Raw genomic sequence first — 21,418 nt, forward strand, 5'->3', positions numbered from 1 at the left:
CAGCTGTGGCTGCTTTCCTCGCTCAGTGATGGTGCTCTTGGACCCGGAGGTCAGAGATACATACAGTCGGGTTGGGGAGGGATTTTTGCAGCCAAAGGGGAGGTCGGCTGAACGTGGATTTGGTTTTGATAAGCAAAAAAGCCCAGTTGCTGAGAGCAGACTTTAATAGAGTCTGTAGCAAGGGGAGGGCAGAGGTTCTTTGGGGAGGGGGCAGCGCCTGATTGGCTCTGCATCCCAGAGCTGAGGGCAGGACAATAGGTGCTCAGGAAATGTTACAGAAGGGATCCAGGAATCAGTGCAGATGAACAGGCGATGTGTGTGTGTTTGAAGGGTTGGGAGGCCAGGGAGCAAGAAGGAAGATGGAGAGGAAAGCATCCTGGACTGATGTCTAATGCCCTGGGGGAGTGACCAGCGGTGGATAGGGCCCGGGAGATGATGCTTCCCTTCAAGATGACAGGCACTGAGGTGAGGCCAGAGGAGATGGCACTGCTTCAAACTGGTTTTCCCAGCATGGAATTGGAGCCTCCCCTAGACCCCAGCACTCCTGAGAAACCAGCTGGCCTGCCCCCAGGCCTGTGGCCCAGAGGCCAGGCTTTGGCCAGCTCTGCATACAGGTCTGTGCAGAGGGCAGGGTGAACCCTCACTGTGGAGTGCACAGAAAGGTTAATTTCCCTGAGAGGTCCTTGTTCGATGGCCCGTGGTCCATGGGAGAGGTGCGTGGCATCACGTAGCATCACAAGGCCCAGGCGGAGCCAGCCAAGCGCCTACCCTGAGAGCCTCATTTCAGACCCTGGTCGCCATTCTCTGAGCAGCTAATTAAAAGGGAAAAGCCTGTTAATATTTCAGCACTGTTAACTCTGCTAAATTATTAAGTGTCCATTTGTATTATGTACAAAAAGGGATCGATAAACATGTGGGTACCAGGAGCTGGGAGGATGAGGGAGGAAGAGTTTCTAAGGATGCGCCCTGGGACAAGCCCAACCAGTGACGTGGAAACTCTGTCCTCAGCTCTGTGTCAGGCACTTGGAAACTGGAGATGTGGAGGGCTTAGCACAAATGTCAGAGAGTCCGATGGACTCCAAACCAGCAGGGTGCCCCTGGGCAAGTTACTTACCCTTGCTAAGACTCAGCTTCCTCATCTGATTAATGGGAACAATCATAGGCTTGTTATGAGCAGTAAACAATTAGATATAAAACACTCAGTACAGTGCTGGCCCAGAGTAACTTATTATGTGTATGTTATGACGTTATTGTTATATGATGGTGATGGGGGGACACCTGAGACATAACCCCAGCCCACAGCAGTCCTTCCCTCCATGCTTTCTGTCTGCCTCTCAGCAGGCCTTTATCGCAGCTCTTCTTGACTGTCCACTTCCCCAGTTCAGGATTTGGGTGTTGGAGCTCTCGCCAGCACCCAGCTCAGCACCTCACACTTATGAGGGTTTGTTGAATGACGATCTGATAGAAGGCAGGACCAGAGCACAGATTCTGTTTCCATATAGCTTGGCCTGGAGCACTCGGTGAAGCATCTGAGAGGTGGTTAGGGTGGTGGTACTTGCCCTGCCAGCCGGTGACCAGGGCGGATGGAACCAGCTTCAGGTGGGGAAGTCTGTGGCCCCCACTTCTTTTCTCTCCTTGTCCTCCCCTCACTCCGCTCTGTTTGGACGTTTCCTTCCGCCTGCAGACACACTCTCCATGAAAATCAGGAGCAGGGAACAGGACACCAGCTCCCACTCGGTCATGATTAACCTTTTAAAATTTAGGATGGGTAAGTTCATTTGTGTGTGTGTGTGTGTGTGTATATATATATATATATTTAGATTCCACATATAAGGGATGTCATATGATATTTTTCCTTCTCTGACTTACTCCACTCAGTAGAAAATGAACTTCTGGTTGCTGGGGGAAAAAGGATAGTTAGGGACTTTGGGAAGATCATGTACACACTGCTATATTTAAAATGGGTAAATATTTTTTATTTACACAGAGACCTATTGTGTAGCACATGGAACTCTGCTCAACGTTATGTGCCAGCCTGGATGGGAGAGGGGTTTGGGGGAGAATGGATACATGTGTACGTTTTCACTGTTCACCTGAAACTGTTAACACAGCACTGTTAATTGGCTATGCTGCTGCTGCTGCTGCTAAGTCGCTTCAGTCGTGTCCGACTCTGTGCAACCCCATGGACTGCAGCCCACCAGGCTCCTCCGTCCCTGGGATTTTCCAGGCAAGAGTACTGGAGTGGGTTGCCAATGCCTTCTCCAATGCATGAAAGTGAAAAGTGAAAGTGAAGTCACTCAGTCGTGTCCGACTCTTCACGACCCCATGGACTGCAGCCCACCAGGCTCCTCCGTCCATGGGATTTTCCAGGCAAGAGTACTGGAGTGGGTTGCCAGTGTCTTCTCCAGTTAATTGGCTATACCCCAATATAAAATAAACAGTTTAAAGTTTGGGAAGAATAAATAAATAAAACTTAGGATGGAGAGGAAAGCTGAAGGAAAGCGATGGATGGGGCTTTTGATCAAGAGGTTTCATTCCCACTGCTGTCTGTCAGCCTTGTTTGGCCCCCCATCCTGCTGTTGACTCCTCCTGCACTTGGCCAGCATCTGCCACCCCCCCCACCCCCGACCCCCTTGGCTAACATCCAGGGAGAAAATTCTCCCATGGGGGATGGGGATCTTTGATGAAATTCCCCTTCCAGGTTGCAGTGAGAATTCTCTTCAGGAGCCCAGGGGGCAAGTTGGAATTTGCCGTGAAGTGAGTCCTTGAGAATTGGTGGCTTCCTCGCTGGGCCTCCTGGTGCTGGCAGTTCCTACCGCACCTGTGACTTGGGGTGTATGCTTTTGGAGGAAGGAAGGAGTGAGCTGGAAGCACCTGCCAGGGACTTGCCATTTCTGCTCAGCGGTCCTCCTTACCACGTGGCCCCATTGGCGACAGCCCTCATGCTACTTGGCTCTTCTCAGCCAAGGGCCTGGGGAGGGGCATGTTCCTTGACTCCATAGCCATTATATTCTGTGAAGAAAGGGCTTTATGGTCAAATGGAAAGCACTGGAATAAACCAAGTTATGTGGATGTGTTTGCATGTGTGCCTGCGTGCTCAGTTGCTTCAGTTGGGTCTGATTTGGCGACCCTGTGGACTGTAGCCCACCAGCCTCCTCTGTCCATGGGATTCTCCAGGCAAGAATACTGGAATGGGTTGTTATGCCCTCCTCCGGGGGATCTTCCAGACCCAGGAATCGAACCCGCATCTCCTGCAGCTCCTGCGTTGCAGGCAGGTTCTTTATACCACGGAGCTACTGTGTTTACTGCAGGCCTTTTCAGAGCCTTGAAGAGTATGCTCTTTTGTGCTGCGACTCAGAGGGAGAGAGAAGGTACAGCATCCTTATCTGGCGATGGGCTCTGTGAGCCTTTTGTGGCACCCAGGTTAGGAGACAAGGTATTTTCTTTTCCTGGGGGGATTTGTTGATAAAACTTAGAAGAGTGAAATATTGTAGCAAAAGTCTCCAAGACCAAAAGCAGGGAAATGGTTCCAAAATCCTGTCCTAGTTTCTATCTACCAAAGTGGCCTCAGAGAGAAAACAAATCCAGCAGTACTTCTGAAATTCCCAGGGAGTTTGTTACAAATATGGACTCTGAAGAGTCAGGCTGGTGGTTCTGCACAGGGCCTGGGAATCTGCATTGCAAAGGGCTCCCCACCAGTCCCCCACAGGGTGATACAAGGAGGGAGCAGGGGAGTCTATGGAGGGCAGCAAACTGAGTTCCAGGCTAGCAGACAGAAAGCCTGGGTTCGAGCCCCAGCTCTGCTAGTGCCTGTGTCCATGAGTGGAAAGAGGGCTCCCTTCTCCAGGCCTCAGTCTCCTTCTCTACCAAAGGAGGCTAAATAGGACTTTAGAAATAATGCCCTTTCTGGCTCTTAGAAATAAGGCCAGGAGCCTGCAAATATACAATGGACCCCAGGAATGTATCAGGCCTCACCATCTGTGGTAGATAAGACAGCATCCTTTCATGCAAAGCCCTTGCAGGCCCTGGGGAGATGGCATTTTGAGAGGAGTGCGAATCACATACGGAATAATAACACTGGCTGGCGTGCTTGGGGGCTTACTGTGAACCAAACAGTTTTAAACACTTCACCTACATTTACTTTCTTATTCCTTTCCACAACAACCCCATTTTACAAATGAGAAAACTAAGGCTTGGATAACTTGCTGAAAGTCTTTCTGAAAGTTGAGTGTATAAAAGGGCTCCATCCCTCCCCTCTGGTTTTCTGACTTCTCTAAAGTCCTTCACAGCCCTCAACATGAATTTGGAACAAATTTGTGAGACATCCCTAACGGTTTAGTGTCTGCTTCGAGTCCCTCCACCCCTGGGATGTCGTGTGGGCCACAGAAGGTGGTCTCCTGTCCCCATCTCTTGGTCGTGTTTAATCATCTCAAGAGCTGTCACTTCTTGACAGAACATATAGTGTTTGGGATTTCCCTGGTGGTCCGGTGGCTAAGGCTCTGCACTCCCAGTGCAGGGGCCCCAGGTTTGATCCCTGGTCAGGGAACTAGAAGTCACATGCCACTACCAAGAGTTCACATGCTCCAACTAAAGATCCTGGATGCCACAGCGAGGATGGAAGATCCTGAGTGCTGCAACTAAGACCAGTTGCACTAAAAAAAAAAAAAAAAAAAGAAAGAAAGAAACACATACTCTTCGGTCAGGTATTTTACATACATTGTATTTAAGCCTCACACCAGCCCTGGGAGAAGGCATTATTGTTCCCATCTCTTGCTCCTGAGACTGAGGCTCAGAGAGGTGAAGTAACTAGCCCGGTGTCACCCAGCTAGAGGGTAGCAGAGCCAGAAATGAGCCCCAGATTGTCTGCTCTTTCCATGTCTCTCCAGCAGACCCCTCCTCCGCCCAGTTTCTCTTGTCACGACCCCCCCACCCCGCCCCCCGCTTCAGGGTCATCCTAGCAATAACCACACTCTGAAACCATCCTGTTCATTTCTGTTTCCTTCTTTGTCGTCCATCTCTCCAAGAGTGCTCTTTCAGAGCTGGTCCTTGTTTGCTTTTCATGACAGTCTCTTGAGCATCCAGCGCAGCGGCTGGCTGGAAGCATTTGTCGTTCGATAGACTGAATGAAGGGATTATGTCACAGTGCCTCTTGACTCAGGCCCTGGCCTGGTTGCCTTTGGAATGAGAAGATGCCATTTGCTGGCAGTGCCTTCCGGGAGTGTGTGGAGCGAGAGGCTGAGACTCAGTGGGACACAACCCCTTTTGCGGGGGACTATAACTTGGTGGGATCTCTGTTGGTTTAGGGTCAGAAACATAGTTCTAGCCATCCTGGGGGTAAGAGGAGGTGGGGAGGCTGACTCACGTTAATGAAACAGTGGGGGTGATGGGCAAATTGGAATCCCTAGGCCAAGGGGGCCTCTGTGTGTGTGCATGTGCTAAGTCGCTTCAGCCGTGTCCTATGCTTTGTGACCCCATAGACTATAGCCTGCCAGGTTCCTCTGCCCATGGGATTCTCCAGGCAAGAATACTGGAGTGGGTTGTCATTTCCTCCTCCAGGGGATCTTCCTGACCCAGGGATGGAAACCGTGTCTCTGATGTCTCCTGCATTGGCATTTGGTTCTTTACCACTAGCACCATCTGGGAAGCCCAAGGGGTCCTGGGTGCCTTGCAACTAGCCAGCACTTGCTCCAGAAGGAACATCTGAACTGGGAAGAAGTCGGTCATGGGAAGCGGCTCATCAAGAAGGACTTGGAATAAAGGGAAAGGGTGATTGAGGAAACTGGATAACCTCAGTGGACAATGTCATCAAAGGGAGGTGGGTGGATGCTCTGTCTTTATCTAATAAAAGTGATACAGTAAAATCTTAAGCAAATACCTTGGTGCTTTTTTATATGTGCATCCACCCTTATAACAACCACTCAGATTAGGACTATGAATATTTCCATCTCATTCAATGGGATCCCATCTCCTCCCCAGAAGCTTCTCTTGTGCCTTCTTAGTAAATAATCCCTCACCTCCACCCAAGGGCAACCATGGCTTAGACCTCTGTTACTATAAGATTGTTTTTTTTTTTCAGTTCTGAATTTCAAATAGATGAAACCATACACTGTTTCCTCTTTTATGTCTGAGTTCTTTTCACTCAAATTGTGCTGTGAGATTCAACAGCATTGTTGTGTCTACCCATAGTTCTTTTTTCACTTCTGTGTAATATTCCATTGTATGAATATGTGAGAATTAATTTACCCTTGTTGCTCATGATGGACATGGGGGTTGTTTCTTGTTTTTAGTTGTAATAAACAAAGCTGTTGTGAATATTCTTGGACCTATTGTTTGGTTGTCATAGGCACTAATTTCTATTGGGTACATACCCAGAAATAGGATTCCTGTGTCATGGGGTATATACTTGTTTAACCTGAGTTTTGTTTGTTCAGTTGCTCTGTTGTATCTGACTCGTTGCAACACCATGAATGGCAGCACACCAGGCTTCCCTGTCCTTCACTATCTCCCAAAGCTTGCTCAAACTCATGTCACTGAGTTGGTGATGCCATCCAACCATCTCATCCTCTGTCACCCCCTTCTCCTCTCACCCTCAGTCTTTCCCAGCTTCAGGGTCTTTTCCAATGAGTTGGCTCTTTGTATCAGGTGGCCAAAGTATTGGAGCTTCAGCTTCTGCAGCAGTCTTTAGCCTGTGTAGATGCTGCCAAAATCTCTTCCAAAGAGGTTCTGCCATTTGAGAGTTGGATAGTCTTAGTGGTTAATGACATTAAAGGAAGTTGGGTAATCTTAATGATGTCATCATCCATGATGCCAACTCATAGCCCCATGGCCAATGAGAAAGCGAACCTGTCAGGTAGTCAGAAGCCTTGTGTCTGTGGGTCAGGCCCCATCTTTCCCAGCTTGTGCTGTCCAGGCCCTGAGAAAGTTCAGCTCTCTAACTCACTTTCAGAATTCCTTATCAGTCACCAAAGCATCTGTCATTACAACACTGCCTGGCTATGGGCAAGCCACGCTGTCCAAGATTACAGCTTATCTTCCACTGGAGCCTGTTAAATCGATGTCTTCCTTGTTGAGAGGCACCCCAGGCCTCTTGCAGACATCCAGGCAGCCTCTGGTCTTACCAGCAACTGGCACACACATCATACATTGGTGGGTTGTTTCCTGATGAGATTTCCTGAGGACCTTGGCCACAGATGGCTATCTCTTCCGATGCATTTCCATTTCAGGGGGTGACAGTTTCAGACTTGTTCCCCAGATTCCAGGGGGCACCTTACACAGGGACTACGTGCTATTGATAAAATTCATAGAAAGTGTGAATTGAAAAAAGATGTCAGAAGTTATCTAGTACACGCACCTCCTACAGGTGGGGAAACTGAGTTCCCTGAGGTCTGACTTGCCCCAGGTCACACAGCTTGTCTCCTGACCACTAGCCTAGGTTCATTCCTCCAAGGCAGCCAGACTGGACACTCAGACCCTGGGTTGGTGGCAGCTGCCACTGTTTGCAGAACCTGCTGCTGTTTGCAGAGACTCTCGTGGTTAAACCTAACCTACATCACTCCCAATGGTTGCACGTTTCCCCCTGCCCCCGCCCTCTGCAAGCTACTTGACCTATGGCCGGGCTTCCTCTGTGGACCTATCTCTGTCATTAGTTCATGACTGTCCTGTCACTGTTGGTTGGAGAGACTCTGTTAATTAAGGTACTGCTTGTGACAACAGTAAAAACACATCAGAGTTCTACTAAGCACTTCTCATTTATCCTGTGTTATCATCACTCCTGAGGGCTTCCCAGGTGAAGCTGGTGGTAAAGAACCCACCTGCCAGTGCAGGAGATGTAAGAGATGTGGGTTTGATCCCTGGGTCAGGAAGACCCCCTGGAGGAGGGCATGGCAACCCACTCCAGTATTCTTGCTTGGAGAATTCCATGGGCAGAGGAGCCTGGCTGCAGTCCATAGGGTCACAAAGAGTCGGACATGACTGAGGCGACTTAGCATGCACGTATTATCACTTCCACCCTTGTGAGTTGTCAGGGTTGGTAGCATTCTCTCATCTTAGAGATGAGAAAATTAAGGTCCAGAGGTCACTAGTGTTTTACCCTGGGTAATATGGAATATTAGACTGCCCTGTCAACCTGCAGGAAGTCCCCCTATTCCTTGAGGACTGGTTCAAAAGCTATCTCTTCCACAGTCTTCTGTGATTCTTCCTCCAACAGTGATGTCTTTCTCCCCTGACCTCCTAGGGATTTCTTTACCTCTTTTACAATGCTTAGCACCTTCACCATGGAATATTCCTATACATTCATTCATTCAGTGTTCACTGAGTACCTGCTGTATTCAAGGCTGGGGATACCAATATAAGCTCACAGTTGGGTAGGCAGAAAGATGAGAATCCTGAGTTTGATAGTCACACAGATTGATGCTTTGTTGCTGTGCTGGAAAAGTGATGGATGCAGAGCGGGGAAGATGTAGGTCAATCATGGAATGCTTGCTGGAGGACGTTACACATTGTATGAACAGGTTTTATCTCCCTGCACCTCTTTAGGGCAAGGACTCAAGTTTTCACCCTATTGTGTCCCCCGAACCCTGGATCAGCTCTCCTACTTCCACCTCGTCCACCCTCATCTGTGAGCAGACATGTTTGAACTTGAGGTCTTGCCCTCTTTCCCAGAGCCCAACTACTGGTGCTGGTTTGCTTTCAGGACAGTGTGGTTAAGACACCAAAGGAGGTCTATGAACTTCTCCGGTTCCATCATTTTCCCTTTGGTCCCCCAGCCATATCCTAGCTTTGGTGCCCCAGCCCTGGCCAGACCCCAGCCCCCAGGCACTGTGAGAGGGTCAAGGAGGACATGTAGTCTTAGGAGAACTTCCAGGTCCCCCGGTGAAGACTTCTGTCCCTTGGAGAGGAGGCTGGCATAGGTTCCGTGAGCAACGAGGGAACGGTAACAGGCCTTGGGTGACGGGAGTGATGCGCAGTCTGTGGGGCTGGGGGATATCTTGGTCAGGTTCACTAGAACTTGAGCCTGGAGTGGTTGGTGGGAGGGAGTTCAGGCAAGTGATTTGCTGAGAAAGTGCTCCCAGGACAAATTGAAAGGGAATGAGAGAAACAGCTGGGTGACAATGAGGTTTTGTTGACTTAGTCTCAGCCAGTTCCCAGGGGTTGGGGCACAAGGGCTCTGGAGCGTGAACAGAACCATAGTCACCCCACTTGAGGCAACACGGCTGGGCCTTTGCATCATGTCCATCAGGTCACTGGTGTGTATGTGTGTGTGTGGCGGGGGATGTTGGGCAAGAGGTGACCTCCTAGGCATGTTTGGTCCAGGCAGTGCTCACTGTCTGAAGGCAATTCCTTGGGGCAGGTAAGCTCTGCGTGCCTCGCAGCTGACACCAAAGCTGGGAATGGAGGCACCTGCCAAATGTGGAGAGCAGCCTCCACGACTGGGGTCTAAGACATGATGCTCATTGAATGATAACCAACTTGCACAGATTACCAAGCCTCCTCACAATCCTTGGCTCGTTGAAAAGCACTTCTCTCTCTTTTTTAAAATATTGTAATTTATTTGTTGACCGCACTGGGTCTTAGTTGCAGCACATGGGATCTTCCACCTTCGTTGCAGCACGTGGACTCTTAGCTGCGGCATGGGGGATCTAGTTCCCTACCAGGGATCAAACCCAATCCCTTGCATTGGGAGTGTGGAGTCTTAGCCACTGGACCACCAGGGAAGCCCCAAAGAGTACAGATCTCTTGCAAGAGCAGTGGGATGGGGAGGAATTGCCCCTTTCCTGAGTCCTTGACCCTTCTGGTTCTGGCCTAGGGACCCCAGGAGGAGCTCAATGGGATGAGGCCTCTGAGGGATATGCTGGGGAGTTCTGGGTGACACACTCAGGAGGGAGCCTTAGACCTCCTCTGGCCTCTGAGTCTCCTATCTAAACCTCCCCGTCTCCCGCCAGCTCCAGCCCAGGCTCAGATCGTGCATGCGGGCCAGGCGTGTGTGGTGAAAGAAGACAACATCAGCGAGCGCGTCTACACCATCCGGGAGGGGGACACCCTCGTGCTGCAGTGCCTCGTCACTGGGCATCCTCGGCCCCAGGTAAGCCCCCGCCCTGGCTTGTGGGTGTCCCCCTGCCCTCGCCTCCTCACTCCCCGCCCAACTCCAGAATCAGAAGAGGCAGTGGGACCTGAGACTGAAGGCAGATGGTAGCAGGTCAGCAGAAGACAGGAGCCTGGGGCTGGGGAAATGGCTGGAAAATAGACTCTGTGGGGAAGGGCTAGACTGTGGGCTTACTCACCTGGAAACACTGACAACTGAATGTCAGCTGTTCCATCCCACTCCATTCCCTGTACCTGCTGAGCAAACGCTCCCACAGATAAACCTTCAGCCACTGTGTGAAGTCAGACCGTGTGCCAAGCACTGTGCTAGGTACTTTCTCCAGCGTTCCCTCCTTGAAGCCTCACAGCCAGGATGTGAGGAAGGCATTAGGGCCTCCATTTTAAGATAAGGAAATCAAGGATCAGAGAGGTTGGGTAAACTCCCAAGGTCACCCAGCATTTGTGAGGGCGGAAGCAGAATTTGAATCCAGAACCAGTGTTCTCTATGGCTTAGCACTCTTCCTCTTTAAGTTGGGGGACCCAGGAGTTACCAACAACATATAACACAATTGCAAACAAACAACAACAACAAGCAAACAAAAAACACATAACCACTACTTCAGGAGGTTTCCACTGTGCAAACAGAAGATGGGTATCTGGAAAAGCCAGGTGTGAATTTTGTCCCAGACCCACTGTATGTTTTAGGCAGGAAGTGTTGGCTGGTTATCACAGAAAGCTGACAGGAAGAGGTAGGAGGATGGGCTGAAGGGACGGTGAAATTTGCTGGTGAGCTGCTGTGACCTTTAAAAGCAGCAGAAAAGGTTTTGGTTGGCTCTTAGGAAGCACAGTGATTGCAAAGTTCTTTTTTGCGGGGGGGCGGGGGACGGATAATATTGGGAACAGGGACAGCTTTAGTAGGTTTGACCTTAAGACAATCAGATGGACAAGAAACCCCCAAAGGTTTTAGTCTGAAACTATCATCATTGCTTGCTCCTTCTTAAGGATTTGTTTGGAAGTGAAAACAATGTTGCCAGTCTTCAGGATGCTGCTCGTCTAGGTGTGACTTTAGGGGTGGTCCTCTCTAAAGCCTAACCCTAAGAGAGAGAAGGCAATGGCATCCCACTCCAGTTACTCTTGCCTGGAAAATCCCATGGATGGAGGAGCCTGGTAGGCTGCAGTCCATGAGATCGCTAAGAGTCGGACACGACTGAGCGACTTCACTTTCACTTTTCACTTTCATGCATTGGAGAAGGAAATGCCAACCCACTCCAGTGTTCTTGCATGGAGAATCCCAGGGACAGGGGAGCCTGGTGGGCTGCCATCTATGGGGTCGCACAGAGTTGGACACAACTGAAGTGACTTAGCAGCAGCAGCAGCGGCTATATGCCAAGTACTATGATGGGTCCTGAGGATACAGCTGCAGTTCCCATTGCCATGGAGCATCCACAGTCTCAGGGTGGAGCAAATACAATCTCATGACCTGCTTTGTGGTCACATGGGGGAATGAGTGCTCCTGGAATTCCCTACTGCCAACTAACAGCAAGAGAGAGGGAATGTCTATGGCCAAAAGGAAGAAAAACTCTACAGCAACGGCAGTGAGCAAAAGCTGAAGAACCTGGTCCTTGGAGGGACATACTCACTTCAGAGACAGTAGTATTAATACACACATGGGTGGTATGAGCTGAGGCCACAGGCTCATCTATAACTAGAGCTGGAGCTGGACCCTCTACCTAAAACTGGAAGCTTAATACGAGTGATACCACCTATGAATGGGGACCAGATCTCTGCCCCACAGCCCAGAGTCACAGCAGGGAGCAGACTTTTGCTTCAGGGTGTGGGTGCAAACAGAGTCACCTTTGAGGGAATAACCCTAATCCAGTCTGTATCTTGCACTATCCAAGTGGTAAGGAAATCTTAAGCTGCGAAACATATAGAAACTGGTTTGAACCTGTAAATCCATGTATCTTGGGTGTAGGCAGCCATATAGTTACACCCCAGACAGGCATGTCAGGGCCCAAGTGGGACTTTGGAAGTAATTCCTCCTGAATACAAGCCCACGGGGTGAAATTTTAAAACATCTTAAAATGCAGTGCTGGGAGAGCCAGTCTATAGACCCCAAATAATTGAACAACTCACATCTGAGAAAACAGAGATCATAGAGCAATCTGGAGGGAATCCTTAAATATGTTTAAAATATTTAAAGAGATAATGGAAGGAATAGAATCCACAAGACAGGAGATTATAAAACCTGGTCAGTTAAGGATATGGAAAAAAGCGAACAGAAATCCTAGAAGTAAAAAATGATACAGTCTTTAGAAAAATTTGACCTCAAAGCCATAGAAGTAGCTAAAGAAGAAACTGGTGAATTGGACGATAGATCCAAATCAGCTACAATGCAGTCTGGAGAAGACAGGGATGCCAAGTGTGAAAAGGAAGTTGGGAGAATGAGAAGCTATAACATAAATCAAGGCATTCTAGAAGGACTAGATAAAACTTAGAGGCAGCAATCTTTAAAGAGATAAAGGCTGAGAATTTTGTAGAACTGAAGAATGCTATAAATTCTTTGATGGATAAACCAGGCCCTAAGCAGTTTGTAAACAAACCCCATCTAGGTAAATCATGGTAAAACTGCAAAATGTCAAGTACAAAAAGAAAAAAAATCTTTTTCATGGTCTTGTTCTTTCTCCAAAACACCCTCTGATCAATGTCTGAATGGCCTGAAGCTGCTGTTCAGTTCAGTTCAGTCGCTCAGTCGTGTCCGACTCTTTGCGACCCCATGAATTGCAGCACGCCAGGCCTCCCTGTCCATCACCAACTCCTGGAGTTCACTCAAACTCACGTCCATCGAGTCAGTGATGCCATCCAGCCATCTCATCCTCTGTCATCCCCTTTTCCTCTTGCCCCCAATTCCTCCCAGCATCAGAGTCTTTTCTAATAAGTCAACTCTTTACGTGAGGTGGCCAAAGTACTGGAGTTTCAGCTTTAGCATCATTCCTTCCAAAGAACACCCAGGACTGATCTCCTTCAGAATGGACTGGTTGGATCTTCTTGGAGTTCAAGGGACTCTCAAGAGTCTTCTCCAACACCACAGTTCAAAAGCATCAATTCTTCGGTGCTCAGAAGCTGCTGTAGTCTTCCCCAAGTTTTGTAACCCCTGGGCCTATCAGGGTAGAGTAAGGGTGGTGAGATGAGAGTATCAGAGACACACCATCACCCCTGCCAAATTCTGTTGGTCACATGGACCATTCCTGGTACAAAATGGGAGAGAACTACAGAAAGGTGTGACTATCAGGAGGTGGAGGCCACTGGGGGCCATCCAAGGTAGACACTGGCTACCACATAGACCTCTTTCATACATGAGAAGTCTGAAACTAGGAGATGAGTAAACTACCCATGCCACTAAGCTAAAAAAATGGGATAACAAAAATTTAATCAGTCTTACTCTTCCAGGCACTAACTATATACTCGTTTAGTTTTCCCAATAAGCCCAGTAAGCTAAAAAAATGGGATAACAAAAATTTAATCAGTCTTACTCTTCCAGGCACTAACTATATACTCGTTTAGTTTTCCCAATAAGCCCAGTAAAGGAGTAATATTTCCATTTTAGAGACGCAGAAAGGAAGGCAGGAGAGGTTGGGTAACTTGCCCACAAATTGATTCTCTTAACAATTGCACATTCTAACTTTATAAAAACCTCCTCCATCTGCTCCTAGATTGCCCAGGCTCTTCACTGAGAGGTCCCACCTCCAGTGTGCATTTCTTCGAGGCTGTTTGGGTTAGCTTCCCAGGCCTGTGTATAGCCCGCATACACTTGTGGAAAAGTATGGGAGTGGGCGGGGAGCCCCCGTGCCGGGTCCAATTGTGTCCTGCCTGGCTGGCCCAGGTGCGTTGGACTAAGACAGCTGGGAGTGCTTCGGACAAGTTCCAGGAGACGTCGGTGTTCAATGAGACGCTTCGCATCGAGCGCATTGCGCGCACGCAGGGTGGCCGCTACTACTGCAAGGCTGAGAATGGCGTGGGCGTACCCGCCATCAAGTCCATCCGGGTGGACGTGCAGTGTGAGTCGGGTCCCCTCTCACTCCCCAAGGCCAGGGGCCTGCTCCTGGGGGCTCAGGCTGGGAAGAAGGAGTGGGGAGGAGGGTGGAGACGTGGCACCTCCATGGAAAACAATGGTAGAGACTCTCTCTTCCAGGTTAGAGAAGGGCATCTTTGGTGTTCCTTTGATTTGCACTACCCTGACCCATTCCCGGAGAAGGCAGTGGCGCCCCACTCCAGTACTCTTGCCTGGAAAATCCCATGGATGGAGGATCCTGGTAGTCCTGCAGTCCATGGGGTCGCTAAGAGTCAGACAGGACTCAGCGACTTCACTTTCACTTTTCACTTTCATGCATTGGAGAAGGAAATGGCAACCCACTCCAGCATTCTTGCCTGGAGAATCCCAGGGACCGGGGAGCCTGGTGGGCTGCCGTCTATGGGGTCGCACAGAGTCGGACACGACTGAAGTGACTTAGCAGCAGCAGCAGCAGACCTGGTCCCATCATAATCAAATATGAACCTTGGAGCATCCCTGTAAAGTGGTCAGGGAGGCCAGGACAGGTTGGATTATACCCATTCCACAAATGAAGACACTGAGACCAAAGGCTTGTGACTTGCTCACTGCCTAGGTCTCTTGACTATGGTCCAGTGCCCTTCCCACCACACCTCATATCTCTGCTTTTGTTCCAGGGCAGCTCTAAAACTTCCCTACCCCAACATTTGCAGGACCAGGCACCCCTCAGTCCTTGCTGCTGGCTGAATGAGAACCCTCCAATCCCTGCCTGCCCTCCATGGATTCCCCTTGACCCCAGGAGGCTGTCTGCCTGCTTACCACCCACCTCTGTGCCCATTCAGGCTGACCTAGGTACCCAGAAGCTGTGGGGCCAGGCCCAGTGGTCTATCTGCCACCATCTTAGTACCTACAATCAACCTGCCTATTAAATACACCCCCTGCCCCCCAGATGGGACCTGATAGAGTGGTGAGCAATGAAACCCCAGGCCCTCTCTTTTATCCCCTATCAGCCACCCAGGAGTCTGCCAAGCCTTGGGGCCAAGGGTCATTTCTCAAGTTACTGCAGTGGGAAGGAGCTGGCAGGCATGGCCTGATTTCCAGTCTCAGCTGATTCCTCTATCCCGTGATAGGAGGTGAAGACAGCCCCCCCCCCACCCCCGCTGCCTCCCAGTGCAGGTCCTTGGGGAGGGATAGCTGAGACACCCACAAGTCCAGTCCCCTGTCTCTGACAGGTTGGTCAAACTTGCAGGGCTGGCAGAGCATGTTGTTCTCTGGAAGCATTCCATGAGGGTGGCTTAACTTTCCCTGAGGGCTGCCAGGGGCTCAAGGCAACCCCCCCCCCCCAACCTATGGGTCATGCAGCTCTGACTCCACCGGGACTGTGCCCTTGCAGACCTGGACGAGCCCATGCTGACGGTACACCAGACGGTGAGCGATGTCCGAGGCAACTTCTACCAGGAGAAGACGGTGTTCCTGCGCTGTACAGTCAACTCCAACCCACCTGCTCGCTTCATCTGGAAGCGGGGCTCTGACACCCTGTCTCACAGCCAGGACAATGGGGTTGACATCTATGAGCCCCTCTACACCCAGGTCAGAATGGGTGGCAGCTGGCTTGCTCTCCTCATGGCTTACCCCACACTCTTCCTTCTGTACCTCCCAAAGGAGGGGTGCAGGGGGGCTGAGGCCTCACCACCTGGAGTTCCAGGGACTGCCCTGACTCCAACAATCTTCTTCTGACATCAGAAGCAAGCATTCTGATTGGGCTTCAGACAGCCTGGGGTAGACAGAACCAAGACAGAAAGGTCAGGGAGCAGTGATGACAGAAGAGCCCTTTAAGAACATCTTCAATTAGGAAAGCATCCCCGGGGGGCAGACAAGTCATCCCCACCTGTTGCTGGCTGGCAGGGTCTTGGGAACCCATGGCAGGCACAGGAGGGGTTGGGATAAAGATGACTCACTCCCCAAGGGTTTCCTGCCATCCCAGGAGATGGTGATGAAGCCATCCTTCAGGGGAGAGCTTTCAGAGGCAGCTTTCCTAGCTGTCAAGACTCCACATGTGGCCATGACCTGCAGGGCCAGCCCTGTATTTGTATGGATTGTGAGACAGAGCGGGATTCCCGCCTTACCCTTCCATTTCCTCAAATGGGGAAACCGAGGCTGGGTCCTGGCCATTGTGTACCAGGACACCCTCGGACCCATGCAAGGCCAGGGTATGGGGAGTGTGGCATCCACTCCAGGCTCAGTCGTGAATAGGAATTTGCTTTAGCCTCTGGTGCTTGGTGAATGTGTGTGAGAGCCCTGGAGACCCAAGCAGGCCCCTCACCCTAGTGGTCACTGCCCAGGGGGAGACCAAGGTCCTGAAGCTGAAGAACCTGCGGCCCCAGGACTATGCCAGCTACAGCTGCCAGGTATCTGTACGCAACGTGTGTGGCATCCCGGACAAGGCTGTCAGCTTCCGGCTCACCAACACCACAGGTACAGACCCCTCCCTGCCCTGCCCCTTGCCCGCCTGTGCGTCCTCAGCCAGGACTCCAGGCACTTCACGAGTCTGTGCCCTCTCCCTCCTGCCTGCTCCCTCCTCCCCCCAACCTCCCCCAGAGGCCTTCTCTCCTTGCCTCTGCTCCCCCACATCTAGCTCTGCCTCAGTCCCCTGAGACTCCATTCTTGTCCTCCCAGCACCACCAGCCCTGAAGCTGTCTGTGAACGAAACTCTGGTGGTGAACCCTGGGGAGAATGTGACGGTACAGTGTCTGCTGACTGGTGGTGATCCCCTCCCCCAACTGCAGTGGTCCCATGGGCCAGGTCCGCTGCCCCTGGGTGCCCTGGCCCAGGGTGGCACCCTCAGCATCCCTTCAGTGCAGGCCCGAGACTCTGGCTACTACAACTGCACAGCTACCAACAATGTGGGCAACCCTGCCAAGAAGACTGTCAACCTCCTGGTGCGATGTACGTGGCTTTGGGGGTGGGGGGCATGGGAGAGGGAGCTTGGGAAGCAGACAGGGTTCCTGTTGCTCAAGAGCTGGAAGGGGAAAGGGGCCTGTCTTCTTTTCCTTGGTAGGAGGGAGAGGCTGAGGAAGAAGGTTCCAGGCACTTTAGTTTCCCTGCAATTCAGGTGTCTGCCAGCAGATGGCAGGACTAAAATTTGTAGAAAGTTTTTTTGTTTTTTTTTTTAACTTTTTATTGGGGTATAGTCAATTAACAATATGATATATAGAGTTTTATTTACAGCTTACGGTCTACATTTTCAAATATAACCTCAGCAAGCCAAGATGTGGGAAGGGCTGGTGTTGATCACTTTGAATTTTTTTAGATTGGGAAACTGAGGCTGCCTGAGGCTAAATTTGGACATTATAGTCTCTAACAGAAATTTCCTGACTTCCTCCCTGTACAACGTTTTCTACAAGATTAATAGAATCAAAGTGAAAATAAAACACATTTGCACATGCTTCCTATGTAAATCTTTATTAGCAAAGCATTTCAGTAAGTATGAAGATAATTACTAAATGTAAAAATGATTAAAACTTGGAGCACAATCTAAAGAAGTACAGATATTTTCCTAACTAGATTTCAGCCTCAGTAATGATCATTAGCTGCTTGATAAGATCTTGACTTGACTGCTTTTCTATAAGGAGAAACCTTTAAATTCTTCTGCTTGTACAGCTTTAGGTTACTGTTTTTAAATTTATTTTTAAAGATTTTTTTTTAAAAGATCTAGGCTTGTTTCCAGCTTTTTAGCATTTGAAAGTAAAATACAGCTTTTGTCAAATTCAATTGAGAATCTTCTGATGAAATGAACACTCTTCTTTGTTCATCTCTCACTGACCAGTCTCTCCCTGATTCTCCTCACAAAAAATAAGCTGGCACTCTATGACTTTTTACTTAATTCTGATTAAGTAGTGAGAAAAATAATAGTCAAACTGTGGTTATCTAATGACTACTTTTCCCTTTGATGGTACTTTTCCCATCAGAAGATTGTTTTTCTCCACCTGATTCCATTTGACCTTTAAAATTAACCTGGCTTGATAAGATTGCGATTTACATCAAATACTTGTGGTCACCTCTTGGGGTGACATACAGCCTGTTTCACTCAGCCCAGTCCTGATTTATGGCTGTTACAGAGTCCTTGCCAATGAGCACCTAATATTAAGCATTCTATCTCTTGGCATACATAAAACAATATTCAGATTTCTAAAAGAGGCCAGACCATTTTCTTTCTAAACTCTGCATTTTTATGTAATTGCATGTAAGATGATTGTATTAGTCTTTTTTTTTTTTTAATGACACAAACTGTTGCAAAGAACTCAACAGCATAAAAGGGCAAGTTAGAAGTCTCCCCTCAGTCCCCTTCAATCCCATTCTCTACATATAACCAGTAGTATATTCTAGTGCTTCCTTCCAAAATTTGAATTTTGTATATTCCAGGTTTAAAACAACAATAAATATAAAGCAGCATAGTAGCTAACAACATAGGCTCTGAGTGTGAATTCAAGGTTGGCTATTTACTTCTTTGAGCAAGTGGATTAAACTGTCTGAGCCTCAGTTCTCTCCTTTGTAAAGCAGGGACAATAAAATGCCTCCCTCACAGACTGTGGGGTGGGCTAAATGAAGAAACACATTTTAGGTGTTTAGAACAGGGCCTCTCATAATATATGGTCAACTGTGGCTGTATTGATTACTAAAACTGACTTTTCTACAGCCAGCTTTTTTTGAACTTTTGGAAACACATCTAAGCAAGCAGAACAATTTCCAAGCAGAAAACGTGATGGTTTCTCCTGGGAATGGGGTTGTAGACCCCGACTTCCAGGAAGGCCAGCTGGAGGCGAGGAGCCGCATCTGGATGGTGGTGGTGAGACAGGGAACCCTGGCTTTGGGCCAGCCCCAGCCACCCTTCCCTCTCCTTCCACCCATAGCCATGAAGAATGCCACATTCCAGATCACCCCAGATGTGATCAAAGAGAGCGAGAACATACAGCTGGGCCAGGATCTGAAGCTGTCGTGCCATGTGGACGCAGTGCCCCAGGAGAAGGTGACCTACCAGTGGTTCAAGAACGGCAAGCCAGCACGCATGTCCAAGAGGCTGCTGGTGACTCGCAATGACCCCGAGTTGCCTGCCGTCACCAGCAGCCTAGAGCTCATTGACCTGCACTTCAGTGACTACGGCACCTACCTGTGCGTGGCTTCCTTCCCGGGGGCACCTGTGCCCGACCTGAGTGTCGAGGTCAACATCTCCTCTGAGACAGGTGGGCAGCTGGAGGTGGGGCAACAGGGAGGATGGAAGGGGCTGGAGAGCCCCACAGAGGGGAGGGGGCAGCAGCTTGAGAAAGGGAGGCCACAGTGAGGAGGACACCATTTGTTCATGCTGCATGCATTTATTAAACATGCATTATATGCCAGGCACTGTGCTAGGCACTGCAGTAAAGTGGTAGGCAAAACAGGTTCTGCCCTCATTGGACTTACTAGCAAATGTGTTTCAGATCATCCCACAAATAAAGATATCACAGCAAACTGTGATGCATGAGAGTCAGGAAAGAGTTTCCTAAGATAGCTTTGATCTAGATCTGAGGGAGGGGCAGGATTTTAGTAGGCACAAGAGAGCAAGAGGGTGGAAGAAAAAGGCAGGCCAAGGAATCAGCATGTGCAAAGGCACTGAGGCAGGAAAGTCCATGAACCATTTGGAGCCCTGAAAGAAGGAGAGTGTGGCTGGGAGAATGGAGTCAGATGAGAGTGGAGAGATTGGCAGGGGCCAGATTTTGCAGAGAATTTGGGTCTTTATACCAATAATAAAAAAATAATAATGAAATAATAGCCAACATTTAGTGAGTGTTCACTGTATGTTCTGATGATTTTGTATTTATCTCATTCACGTTCAGGATTTACTATGTGGGGTAGATGGTTCATCTTCAGGTTTTAGAGATGAAGAAACTTAGGCTCAGAGAGTTTAACACATCAACTGGAGGAGTGTTGGTGGTGGAGCTGGGATTCAAACCCAGGCAGCCTAACTTCAGATCTTGCTCTCAGCCACCCCTGAAAGGTTTACACTTGGAAAAAGAGTTTGGAGGGAGTGACTCTGGACAAAGTCTCTGGAATCTCATCTCCAGCCCCCACTACCTCGCATTGAGTTGCTGGCTGACTTTGGCTAAACCTCTTTGACTCTCTGGGCCTCAGTCTCTCCTCTATGAGACACTGGACCAGATGGCCTTGGAGGCCCTTCCCATCCTGATACTTGAACAGGGAGGAGCCAGAGGCTGGAGGCGTCAGGAAAGGCTTCCAGAAGGAGACAGACCTGAGCTGGGCTTTGGGAGTGAACTAGGCTCCACGGATTCCACAAATCCATTTCTTAAATCCTGAGCCATGTCCTGGGTGAGGAGCTGGGGAACCGAGCCATGAACGCCACAGCCTCATTCTCAGAGCTCACTGCCTAGCCAGGGAGATAGACCTGTTGTGGAGGGGTCAGGCAAGGTGCAGGAAAAGGAAGACCAAACCTTAGATAAGACTCAGGAGCTAAACGTGGGGTCTGCAGAGCATCCTGGGGACATGAGAGGAGGACCAGGCTGCCTGAGGTCATCAGGGGAGACGACTTCTTAGAGGAGCCAAGTTCCATGTGAGCATTTGCTAGGTGTAGGCAACAAGCCCAGGAGAGGAGGGACAGGGAGCCCCCAAGGTATATGAGACTTGCTGTATCCAGGAAGTGTGTTCCTTACAAGTGGATCCCACAGCTGGGACTCAGGATGGGAAAGGGAAGATGAAGCTGAGGGTTGACAGAGGTAAGGGCCTTGTTTCAGAGCCAAGGGGTTTGAGTTTTAACCTGAGGGCAGTATGGCCTCAAAAAGCGGGGACAGCCCTTTAGCTTGTGGGGCATAACAGGGTTGAGAGCTGGGATGTTTTAGAAACAGGGAAATCAATGAGGGTACAGGGCCATTTCCTTCGTTTGGCTATAAGCTTGATGCCTAGGGCGTGGAAGCTTTTAAAGAACCTATGGAAATGGAGTAGAATTGGAAAAATAAATTAATTGGCTCCAAAATGCAAAAAGAAAACTACAGAATTAAAGTCAATAAATGTATAAATGCTTACAGAGCATAAATTATGCCAACTAGATAACTGGACCTCAGCTTGCCTTGTAGAGTTATTTACAGTTTATATTTAATGAAGACATTTTAACTTGTTTGATGTGATATGAGATGGGACCCATGGAAGTCTTTTTTTTTTTTAATTGGAGTATAATTGCTTTACAATGTTGTGTTAGTTTCTGCTACACAGCAAAGTGAATACACAGTGTATACACAGCTATAC

General features: G+C 49.3%; 1 protein-coding gene across 1 annotated transcript in view; it reads left to right on the plus strand.

The window, feature by feature from the left end:
* The window catches only part of MDGA1 (MAM domain containing glycosylphosphatidylinositol anchor 1), a 61,944-nt gene that overhangs the window by 23,452 nt on the left and 17,074 nt on the right, over positions 1-21,418 (plus strand). The window contains exons 2-7 of the mRNA XM_055571525.1: positions 9,942-10,081; positions 13,964-14,138; positions 15,522-15,718; positions 16,471-16,603; positions 16,805-17,074; positions 19,039-19,368. Of these exons, the coding sequence (XP_055427500.1) occupies positions 9,942-10,081; positions 13,964-14,138; positions 15,522-15,718; positions 16,471-16,603; positions 16,805-17,074; positions 19,039-19,368 (1,245 nt within the window). The remainder of the gene's footprint in view (positions 1-9,941; positions 10,082-13,963; positions 14,139-15,521; positions 15,719-16,470; positions 16,604-16,804; positions 17,075-19,038; positions 19,369-21,418) is intronic.

The sequence above is a fragment of the Bubalus kerabau genome, chromosome 3 (genome assembly GCF_029407905.1).
Source record: "Bubalus kerabau isolate K-KA32 ecotype Philippines breed swamp buffalo chromosome 3, PCC_UOA_SB_1v2, whole genome shotgun sequence".
Lineage (NCBI taxonomy): Eukaryota > Metazoa > Chordata > Mammalia > Artiodactyla > Bovidae > Bubalus > Bubalus kerabau.